General features: G+C 61.0%; 2 protein-coding genes across 5 annotated transcripts; both read left to right on the forward strand.

The window, feature by feature from the left end:
- The first annotated feature begins 24 nt into the window (after window positions 1–24).
- On the forward strand, window positions 25–3,407 carry SMIM3 (small integral membrane protein 3). 4 transcript variants are annotated; one of them, XM_053990774.1, is made up of 3 exons: window positions 394–461; window positions 1,072–1,738; window positions 2,415–3,407. In XM_053990774.1, exons 2-3 carry the CDS (start codon window positions 1,467–1,469, stop codon window positions 2,593–2,595), a joined length of 453 nt encoding a protein of 150 aa, XP_053846749.1. In that variant the 5' UTR covers window positions 394–461; window positions 1,072–1,466; the 3' UTR covers window positions 2,596–3,407. The 4 variants fall into 4 exon arrangements, with proteins under 4 accessions (XP_053846751.1, XP_053846750.1, XP_053846749.1 ...); XM_053990777.1 differs by having other exon boundaries at window positions 443–461; window positions 1,684–1,738; XM_053990776.1 differs by having other exon boundaries at window positions 25–1,756.
- Window positions 3,408–8,027: 4,620 nt separating this feature from the next.
- GPX3 (glutathione peroxidase 3) lies at window positions 8,028–10,828 on the forward strand. Its single transcript, XM_053990939.1, has 5 exons — window positions 8,028–8,225; window positions 9,247–9,400; window positions 9,611–9,728; window positions 9,898–9,997; window positions 10,088–10,828. The coding sequence occupies exons 1-5, from the start codon at window positions 8,139–8,141 to the stop codon at window positions 10,316–10,318; spliced, it is 690 nt and encodes a 229-aa protein (XP_053846914.1). The 5' UTR covers window positions 8,028–8,138; the 3' UTR covers window positions 10,319–10,828.
- Window positions 10,829–10,886: the final 58 nt, after the last annotated feature.

A 10,886-nucleotide genomic window follows, 5' to 3' on the forward strand; every position in this document is an offset into this window, starting at 1 on the left:
CCACGTGACCCGCGGCCTGGCCGCCCCCTCAGTGCCACCGGGTGCCGCCCGTGGCACGGCAGCGGCGCCTTCCTTGGTCCCGGGGCCCGTCCAGCCTGGCCTCGGACACTGCCGGGGGCGGGACAGCCACAGCTGGTCTGTGCCAGTGCTCACCACCCTCGCAGAGAAGGATTTCTTCCCAGTGTCCCATCTGTCCCTGCCCTCTGGCAGTGGGAAGCAGTTCTGTCTTATCCCGTCACTCCGAGCCCTTGTCCCCAGTCCCTCTCCAGCTATCCTGGAGCCCCTTTAGGCACTGGAAAGGGCTCTGAGGTTTCCCAGAGCCTTGCCTTCTCCAGGCCAACATGCCCAGTTTTCCAGCCTGGCTGCAGAGCAGAGGGGCTCAGCCCTCGGAACATCTCCATGGCCTCCTCCGGAGTCACCCCAGCTGCTCCGTGTCCTTCTCACGCTGGACACAGCTCCAGGTGGGTCTCATCAGAGCACAGCAGAGAGGGTGATCTTTTCACACCCCAAAGGTGTTTTCTCCTCAGTCTCATGTCCACTTAAGACAGGATCCTGACGAGAATGAACGTTCCTGTGCTGTGGGATCAGCAGGAAAGCACGAGGTCTGTGGATGCTCTGCGGTGTGCGCGGAGGGCAGAGCTGGCATCAGCACACACCACCAGTCTGCTGCTGGATAGCCCCAACAAGCACCAGAGCCAGCCTGGCCTGTGGCAGGAATTCCCCGTGCTCACCCCGGGATCCATCCCCACACAGCGCCTGCAGGCAGTCCCTGCCCTCTGCCCGCTGCTTGCAGCTCCCCAGGAAACCCCTGTCCATGAGGATGTGCCGCTGCTCTGCTCGCGATAAAAACCCTCGTTCTTTATCCGCCTGCAGCAGCTGGAGGGGAGCGCTGTGCACTGCTCCCGCCAGAGCTGCGTGCCCAGGGGCTGCCTGGAGGCCAGGGGTGCTTGGGGAGCGTGTGGTAGGGTTTTTCACCACCAGAAACCCAACAGGTTTCCCTGGGAAAAGGCAGGAGGGAAGGGTGCAGTGTGTGGCTCCCACCGTGACTGACAGTGAGCTTTTGTGTCCCAGAAGGAAAGTCGTTGCATCCCATCTTGCTTTTGCCATTCAGCATCACCAGCGGAGTGGAATATTCCACTGGGCAGCAGGAACAGCGTTCCCAGCCGGCGGGCTGAGGTCTGTCCCCTCCGTGGCGATGCTCTCTGCCCGTGTCTGTAAATCACCCTGCCCGCACCCCTGCCGAGTGCGGGACCTCGCTGCGGGCGGCTACGGAGGCTCGGGGTGCTCTTGCCCTGGGCCTCGGGGGCAAGCGGGTGCCTGTGAGCCCTGCTGAGGCAAGAGGGGGACAGGGTTGTTAATAATCCTTTATTAACGACTATGAAGTGAAATGTCCCCACGGTCCCTCCCTGAGACCTTCGGGTTCAGCTCCAGAGGCACTCCCCCAGTGGAACCCCATTGTGGGTGGGATGAGATGGAGTGTGTTCGTATTTTTTCCTGGTGTAGAAAAAACGTCCTGCCGTGCTTTGCCCTTCCTTCCCCTTCCTCCTATCCCCTTCCCCTCTTCTCCACCCCTGCCATCCCCCGCGGGCCGGGCCGGGCCGGGCGGGGCCAGGCGGAGTCTTTTTCTCGCGGCGGGAGTCTTTTTCTCCCGGCGGGATCTGCCGCTGCCACCGCTTCTCGCAGGAGCTGGAGCAGGAGCCGGGTTTGGAGTGGGCGCCGGAGCCTGGCAGCGCCGCAAGTAAGGGGGTGCGGGCAGGTAGGACGGGAAGGGCACGGGCAGGGCAGGCAGGGCACGGGCAGGGCACAGAAGGGCACGGGCAGGGAGCAGAAGAGCACGGGCAGGGCACAGAAGGGCACGGGCAGGGCACAGACAGGGCAGGGCAGGGCACAGGCAGCTGCCGCCTCTCCCCCACGGCATCGTGTCCCCCACCCCCGAGGGGCCGGGCAGGACGGGGGCACAGCCACGGTCCCCGGGGAGGGGTCCCCGCTCCCCGGCCCCTCCGTCCCCTTCAGCTGATGGATAACTCCGTGACTCAGCACGAGGTGCGGGTGAGGGGGACACACACGAGGCTCCCCAGAAACGAGGGGGCTCCTGGCTGTCCTGTCCCCACCATTTCCCCACGTGATGATAGACCGGTGAGTGACCAGCGGGGCACCCGGTCGTGACTTTCCTTTATCAGTTCCTGTAACAAACAGTAGCAATTAATAGGGAAGTTTTTCCCTGGGCTTTTATGCAGTGTCTTTAAAGCATGCTGTAAATCCTGCGGGTAATTGAAGGAGCCTTTACCAAAGGCTCTCGAAGGAGCCCAAGGTGAAAGCTGGACCTGGCCACGGGGGTGTCCCTGGAGAGAGCAGCAGGGGACTGGGAGGGATGGAAGGGGCTGCCCCACCACCCCTCTGCCTTTTCCTTGCAGGATGGACCTCCCTCACCTCACGAGTCCCACTGACCTCCCCAAGCACATCCTGGATGTCTGGGTCATCGTGTTGATCATCCTGGCCACCATCCTCATCATGACAGTGCTGGTGCTGTGCCCGGCCACGGCCGTCATCATCTACCGAGTCCGAGCACACCCCACGCGCAACGGCATCGTGTGAGCCACAGGCAGCTCGCTGGGCTGGGGCTACAGCCATGGGGCCCTGTGCCAGGCACCTTGACAGGGCACCCTGAGAGCTGGAGCCTGGGCAGGAGCTGGGCCAGCGAGTGGGCCAGCGCCCAGACCTGCTCCCGTACCTGGCTCTCGCTGGGTACCCACTGCTCATTTTGCCCCCTGAGCGCTTAGGGACCGTGGGGGAAATGACAGCGTGGGCAGCAGTGGGGAGAGGTGTGACTTTGAGGACATGTCCAGCTGGAAATATCTCACTCCCATGAGGGAGGCAGGCTGGTCTCACCTTCACTGGTGACACTGTCTCCTCCCAGGCAAGCAGCAAGGAGTAGAAATGCCTGAAAAAAATATTTCTTCTTCGGAGTCCCAGCTGTCAAGGTGGTTGGGGAAAAAAGAGTCAAAGCAAGATGGATGTGGCTTCTGGTTGTGCATTTAGTGCTTGGCTAAAAGCATCAGTGACAGAGCTAGTGCTGCTAGCACAGCAGACGTGCAGCTGGCACCAGCTTCTCCTCTACCCATTATCTACTGAAATGGTAGGAAAATCCTGCAGGGCTCTTGGTTCTTCTGGGTCTTGTGGGGCAGAGGAGTATGTGCAGTTCCTGCCAGCCCTCCTGTCTGCACTCCCCACTCCTGACAGTGAGAGCTCCCACTGTTTGCCCAGCACACCAGCCCTGCTGGGAGTCTGTGCATGCCTCACCTGGGCAGGTAAAGCGGGAGGAGCAGGTTTGTGCCCAGCCAGTGGCAAGGGATCATGTAAGCTCTTGTATTGCCCTTTGTTATGAAATAAATGGACTTTATCCTTCATGTGAGTGTGTCGTGCAGCTCTGTCCACACTACAGGTGGTGTCTGGCTCTGCAGGATCTGGGATACTTTGCAGCCTCTCCAGGAACCCTCCCTGCTCTGACATCCTGCACTGCCTTGCCTCAAGGTCCCTGGGGTTCTCCCCAGCCTTGGAGCCCAGCAGGAAGCTCACTGCTAGCCCAGCCCCATGCCCCAGGAGGGCAAACCTCAGTCTGGACACAGTGGGTGGGAAGGATCCCTCAGGACTTTCTGACAGTGGTTGTGGCTGTTTTTCTCCCACTCGGGTGACCGGCACCGCTTCCCTCACACCAGCCTCGTGCCGGGTGAGTGTGGCAGGAGCCCTGGGACTGAAACGGCGTCTGGGTGACTCACAGCAAGGAAGGTCACCAAACGAACAGCATGAATCAGGAAGGATGTGGGGAAACACTCTGGTGATGCTGGTGGGAATTGTTTAAATCCTATTTTCTGTGCTGAAAAGAGCAATCAGCCCTGCAGTGCTGGAAACCCTATGTGCCATCCCTGTGTGGCTTGATCCACAGCAGCCAGATTTGGGTTTGCACTGGGTGGTGGGGCCAGAGGGGCAGGAAGTTCCCAGGGAAGCAGGACCTTGGGCAAACACCTCCCACCTTGGGAAGGGAGCCTAGCACCAGGATGCAGACCCTGGGGAGCAGAAGTGCCTGCACTGGAGCCACTGACTGTGGTTGCGCTGGGAGGGAGCAGACACTTATTCTTTGCCCAGACAAAAAACATATTTCTGTTTCGAGCTGTCAACTCTCTCTTCCCCTCTCGAGTTGCAGAGTTTGAGGCAAATAACCAGAGTTATTTTCCTGTTTTTCTTCCTCTCTCCCTCCCTTGCTGGCACGGTGCAGCGGCAGCTGGAGGACATTACAGATGTGCAGGGTGGGAGCAGCCCTGGCTCTGCTCTCCCCTGTGCTCCACCCAAGCATTGCTTCCCTGGGGACAATGTGGGGATGGCCAGCAGCACCAGGAATTAGATCTGAGCAGCTTTGCTATGAGAGGAATAGGGGAGAAGCCACAAACATTGGAGTGGTTTGGGAAGGAAGTCTGGTTTGGAGCAAAACACGAGGAAAAGCATGGAACACCTCCCCCCACCATCCATGCAACCATACATGATTGCTGTTCCCACCTCTGCCTTCCCCTTGTCAAGAGCAGCAGAGGGAAGTGAGAGATTTCCTTTCTTGGTATGAATTTTCTGGGAAGTTTCACACCCGTGGCAAACATTTCCAGGAAAGGTCTTGGAAAGATGGGTTTGTTCATAACAACAAGAAACATGGAGCTAAATGGCAGCAGAGGTAAAGCAGGGAGAAGCCACGACATTTTTTTAAAGCATTAAGATGGCGGAGAATGAATTTAAACTGGATTTCCAACACTGTCAAGTTAGAAATTCCTCCTCCAGGATGGAGCGAGACAACCAAATCCCCCTGTGGCCCTGGCTTCAGTGCCTGAACAGTGCTGGAGCTTGGAGGCAGTGTTTGCATGGAGTTTTGCCAAGGAAAAATGCCTTTCTGTTGAGAAGCAGGTCCTGCTCCGGTGACGCTGTAGCAGGCAGGGTAATGCAGGCACTGAAGTGATTCAGCATCCACTGGGATGCTTCCCTGGAGGTGCTGGCATGTGCCAGGAGCTGGCTGCTGGCCTGTGGGGGCTGCTGCTGGGGGAGGCAGATGGGGCAGTCACAGAAGGGAGAAGGGGACACACGATGCTGGCTCTCACCTTGCTTCTGGGCAGCCTCCCTTTGCAGGGGGAAGGGGGAACAATGGGCCAGGGGCATTTCTACAGGGAGCAAATCTTCCCCTGGAAAAGGAAGGGATGGCAATGCTGGAGGGGGCAGAGCACATAGCCTGGGGGCTGCAGGGGCACTCGGGAAGGGGGACCCCCACTCCAAAGGGTGCTGGGCACCATGGCCAGCAGGGAGGCTGCTGCTGAACCAGGGCAGTGTGTGGGAGCACACGGGCTGGGGCAGAGCAGCGAGGGCTGGGCGGGCTGGCAGCCTGGGGAAGCCTGGTGCTCCAAGAACTGGGGCCTCTTGCCTGGCAGAGCTTGCTTTGCTTTTGCTTCCCGTTGCACACTTAGAACAAAGGTTCAGAGGTTGCCCTGGGATTGATGCCAGGCCAGGCTGCCAGAGGGAAGCTGCACTGCTGCTAGCCGGGGCAATGCTGCCTGCTGCTGCCCAAGCTCCCTGCCACTGTCCTGCCACGCTGCTGGCACCATCCCTGTCCCTCTGTATGGAAATACTTCTCAGTCAGCTCTGGGATAAACCCAGCAGGCAGCACTAGATGGTTCCCACCGCTGCTTTCACATTTCCTGTCCTCAGCTGGGGCCCTGCAGCCCAGCACAAGGTCTCTGCAGCCCCTGCATGTGGCTCAGGGGACAGCCAAGGAGGCTGGTGGCAGTGGCAGCATGGTGGCCAGGGAGCTGGAAGCGCCTGGCCTCCCGCCCCGGACTCCTGCCAAACATCTGCTGCAGGCGTGAGCTGGCTCCTGCCCGGCTCTGGTGGAAAAACAACCAAGCAGGACGGGTCGTGCGAGGGTCAGCCCGCCCTGCTCGGCTGCTTTTTGGGGGGGGACCCCAATCCTGCAGTGTGGAGCACCTGGTGGAGCCCCTGGCCCCTTTGGCCCTCCCATGCAGCCTCCAGCATGACGTGGCACAGCACGCTGGGAGCACTGGGTGACATGCCCCGGATGCCATGGAAGATCAGTGGCAGAGAGGGAGTCCATTGGCTGTGTCTCATTAACTCCTTCCCCATTCCCAACCTCCACCAAGGCTGATTTGGCACTGGGACCCAAGGAGGCAGGACTTGGATAAACTGGTCACTTGTTTTTATTTCGGTTTTAGGAAAACTGAGTTCAGGAGTGACTCAGACTTTCACTGCTCATGGCAGGGATCAGGGACACGTGGAAGGGACACAACCACACCGTACCACACACCACTATAACTAGATGTGGGTGGCTGTTCCTGTGGTGGTAAATCGTGGGGCAGGGAGCACAGTCCTGAGCAGCTCCCCAGGCCTGTCCTAGCTCTGTTGCAGGAGGTGGCTCAAGCCCTGGTCAGGCTCAGAAATGTGAGCTGTGTTGGGGAGCACAGCACTGGGCACACACTGGTCCTTGCTGGCAGCAGGATGCAGAGACATGCAGGCCAGGAGCTGCAGCAGCCCCATGGCCTCAAACCTCCCTAGAGCCTGGGAAGTAGGTGGGGAGGGTCAAGCCCTGGATATTGGGTATCCTACAGGTTTTGGCAAGGAGCCACTCGCTCCACTCACAGCCGTATCTGTGAGAGTCGACTGCAGCACCTCTGTGGCTGGCCTGGCTCTTGGCATGCTGTGATGGGCTCTGTGCAGTCTCCAGGCAGTGGCTGAGCTGTGGGTTTGCCTGGGCCTGGGGGAACACCCCACACTGCTTGGGGTCTAGGCAGGGCAGAGCTAAGCCATTTCCCCAGTAGCAGTGCAGGTTTACAGCTTTGGGAAATGCTGCCAGTGACAGAGAAACCCTCAGCTCCCCTGCTCCATGGCTTCTCTGTGTGCCTGGGAGATGGACCCAACCCCCAGCCCTCCCACGCCAGCTGAGGTTGCAGTTGGAGCCTCACAACATCAGCCTTTCCCAGGACATGGTGTTCCTTCTGGTGAAGAACACAGATTGGGAGATTGCTCTCAGCTTCCTCTTAACCCATGGCCTCATTCCCCTTCCTTGGTGGCATCTCCAGCATCTGGCTCAGTGACAGTATTGTGGCAGGGCCGACACTGCTTTCTAGCAAAGCCAAACCTCATGCTGGCACTCATGGTCCCCCCAGGGCTCACCCACTGCCACCCTATACTGTCCTCCACCCCAGGCCAGCCTCACCCCAAAACCACAACTCCCACAGCTCCCCTCTAGCCAGTTAATTCTTCCACTGAATAGTTTTTTTGGGGGGATTTCAGGGAATTCACACCTCATCACGGATATTTTCCTTGGAGACAGCCCAGGGTAAATGTTCACATTCCTTGGCTAAGCAAACAGGACCCTGGAAACTCCTGCCCCAGGGGACACCCAGCAGTGCCGTGCCCTTGACCCCAGCAGGGTCACCGTGGTGCCGCAGCCCACGAGCTGCAGAACAGCCCCTGGCAGGAGGAATCCTCCTCCAGAGCTGCCTCCAGCAGCACCTTCCTTTACCGGGCACAAAGGAGCGGAGCGGGATCAGCCTTCCCCAGCCCAGCCCGAGCAGCCACTGGGGGGGCACCCACCGAACCCCAGCCCCCCGAGGCTGCTGCTGGGGGGGTTTTGTCCCTGCTCCCCGGGTGCCAGCACCCCACCTGGGGGGGGAAGTGTCACCCTGGCTGGGTGGCCTGGGCAGGATGGGGCACCTCTCCCTGCCACCGTCACCTCCTTCCCCCCTTCCCCCGATATCTCTCCCCCCACCTTGCGGGTTTAATCCCGGCTCGGGTAACACGTTGCATAAACCCTGGGCACATGCGGCTGCCCCGTGTCCCCCCGGGCGCCCCGGGTCCCCGCCAGGCCGTGGTGCCACCCCCGGGCGGTGTCTGTCCGTGTGTCCGTCCCAGAGCCCACACGGTTAACGCGGCCCCGGCCCGGCCCCCCCCGGCCATTGGCTCCCCCCTCGCAGCCCCGCCGCTATTTCTCGGCCGCCGGGCTCCGAGGTGACAGCAGGCGACAGCGGCGCTTGTCCCGGCCGCTCGCCCCGGGCTGCCAGGGGGTGCTGGCACCCCGCACCCCGCAGCCAGCCATGGGGGGCTGCGCCCGCAGCAGCTGGATTTTGCCCCTTTTCTTGGCTGGGCTCGTCCAGCTGGGGCGAAGTGAGGAGAGGGAGAAGGTAAGAGGAGGGGGACACCCCCACGGGGCGTTCAGGGGGGTTTAGGGGGTGTGTGGCACCCGGGGGACGCTCCTATTCCCCAGGCTCTCTGCAGGACTCCCCGGGGCAGAGGTGGGGCACGGCCGCCCCATGAGCCCCCCTCCTTCCCCCTACAATCCCGGTGCCTGGATCACGGGGAGATTTTCTGAGTTGGTTCTTGCCAAGGGCCAAGAATCGCTGTCCTGGGGTTGGGGACAAAGGGGGACAGAGCCATGTGTCCCGCAAGTGACCTCCCCAGGGGCAGAGCAGGGGGCTTTTCCCTCTACAATGTCCGGGTGGGTTCCCCCATGTCGGGAAGGTGTGAAACCCACCGTGTCCCCACAGCCCAGCGGGCAGGGGCACTGTCACCCCCCAGTCAGGGTCCCCACCTTGCCACCAGGACCCCACAGTCCCACGGAGCCTTCATTCCTCGAGTGCAACCCCTGTGATTTCACCTCTTGCCAGCTCCTAAAATAGCCCCTCGGTGGCACTGGGTTGAGCCTGGGTACCCTGGTGGGGACAGGAGGTGAACTCCTCTGGGTTAACCCCTGTGGCCCCGGATGCAGGGGCTTTTCCAGACCGACCCTTCCCGGCCCATTCCCCATCCCACCCGGAACCCCCTGCCCTGCCCCTGTCTCCCAGGGCTTCCAGGGGCGCTGGGTCCTGTTCACTTGCCCAGAGCCTCGGGATTCTGGTGCTGGCCACCCCCGTGCTCTGGCTGTTTTGCAGCCACTCGCCTTCCTGCTGCTCCCTGTTCGGTAAACATTCCCCCAGCTGCAGCCAGCCCCCGGTGCATCCGCACGCCCTGGCCAGCCTGTCCCACCACCGCGACCTTGGCAGGCCGGAGCGTGGCTGCTGCCAGCGGCATTCAGGGCAGGGGACACGACGCTGGCAGCCGTCCCCGCAGCAGGGCTGGCCCCATTGCTCTGCTGGCCGTGAGGATGGGGAGCGGGGGGGCTGGCAGCCCCCAGCCCGCTGCCACGGGATGCTCCTCGCCCCACAGGTGGACTGCTACCACTCGGTGAATGACACCATCTACAACTACGGGGCCCTGACCATCGATGGGGACGAGTACATCCCCTTTGAGAGGTACAAGGGGAAGACAGTGCTCTTCGTCAACGTAGCCACATACTGAGGCCTGACCCTGCAGTATGTTGGTAAGGGTCCTGCGGGGCACGGGCACCTCGGGGTCAGGGCAGGGCCCAGGAGTGCGGCCCCATGGTCCATTCTGCTTTGGGGAGCTGGGGAAAGGGTTAATGCCTGCTCCCCAGGGCCCGGCCTGACTGGAATGGTCCCAGATGGTAAGTGCAGGTGTGGAGGTGTGCCCGGTCCTCTGCTAACCCGCTTCTGGCTCTCCTTGCATGCAGAACTGAATGCACTACAAGATGAGCTGAGAAACCAGGGGCTCGTGGTCCTTGGTTTCCCCTCCAACCAATTTGGGAAGCAGGAACCTGGCCAGAACTCAGAGATCCTCCCTGCCCTTAAGTGAGTACTGTGGTGGGGGCTGTGGGACACCTCTCCCCCAGCAGCAGGAGCACAGGCTGCAGCTGCTGCTGGCTCTGGACCCAAACAAGGGGTTTGGGGTCCTGCCACCACCCCTCTGCAAGCACCCAGAGCTGTCCATTGCACAACATCCTGTTCCCCTGCCTTATAGGTACGTCCGGCCAGGAGGTGGCTTTGTTCCCAACTTCCAGCTGTTCCAGAAAGGGGACGTGAACGGGGCCAAGGAGCAGAAGATCTTCACCTTCCTGAAGGTGGGTGCTATGGCAAGGGGAGATGAGGGGGACAGACCCACTTTGCTTTATGGAGGGGCAAGGCAGTGACGCATTGGCTCCCCATTGCAGAACGCCTGTCCCCCGGTGGCGGAGGACTTTGGGAACCCCAACAGGCTCTTCTGGGAGCCTTTGCGGAACCATGACATCAAGTGGAACTTTGAGAAGTTCCTGGTGAGCCCTGAGGGTGTGCCCATCATGCGCTGGTACCATCGCACCAACATCGCTGTCGTGAAGAAAAACATCGTGACCTACCTGAGGCGGCGGCAGCAGGAGAACCATGATGAACAGCAGGACCAGTAGGGCCTCGGGCTGCTGGCATGAGGGCCAGCATCCCCCCAGCTACTTCCCATTCCATTCCCTACCCAGATGTTCCCCAGCAGCAGGAATCACACCCTGTTCCCTCCATTGCTCCTGTCTCTGGCACCCCCCAGTCAGGATGCTGGGCTGAGGATCTCATGGCAGAGACCTCAGCGATGGCAGTAAATACTTCCAATATCCCTGTGTCCCACCTCCACCCCTGGTGGTGACATCTCCTGGCCTCCAGCCTGCCCCCTCCTCTCCACCATCCCAGGCAGTGGGAGGATGCAGGGCTGGCTGTCCCTGGAGGAGACCACATCTCCATGAAGGCTTGGCCCGAAAGCCCCCGGCTGGGGCGGGCCTGGCCTGACCGTGCCGAGCACGGAGCAGCTCTTCAGTGCATTCAGGCTGCCCGTGGTCCTGGCACACAGATGTGCTGCTCTCCTGGTCGGGGGTGGCCGGCCCCTCACCACCCACCACAGAAACACCAAATAAAGGCTCTGCAAATGTGCAGCACCACGTGTTGGCCAGGGGTAAGGGAGCTAGAGTGGGGGTCACAGTGGCCAGGCCT

The sequence above is a fragment of the Vidua macroura genome, chromosome 15 (assembly GCF_024509145.1).
Source record: "Vidua macroura isolate BioBank_ID:100142 chromosome 15, ASM2450914v1, whole genome shotgun sequence".
In the NCBI taxonomy this organism is placed as follows: domain Eukaryota; kingdom Metazoa; phylum Chordata; class Aves; order Passeriformes; family Viduidae; genus Vidua; species Vidua macroura.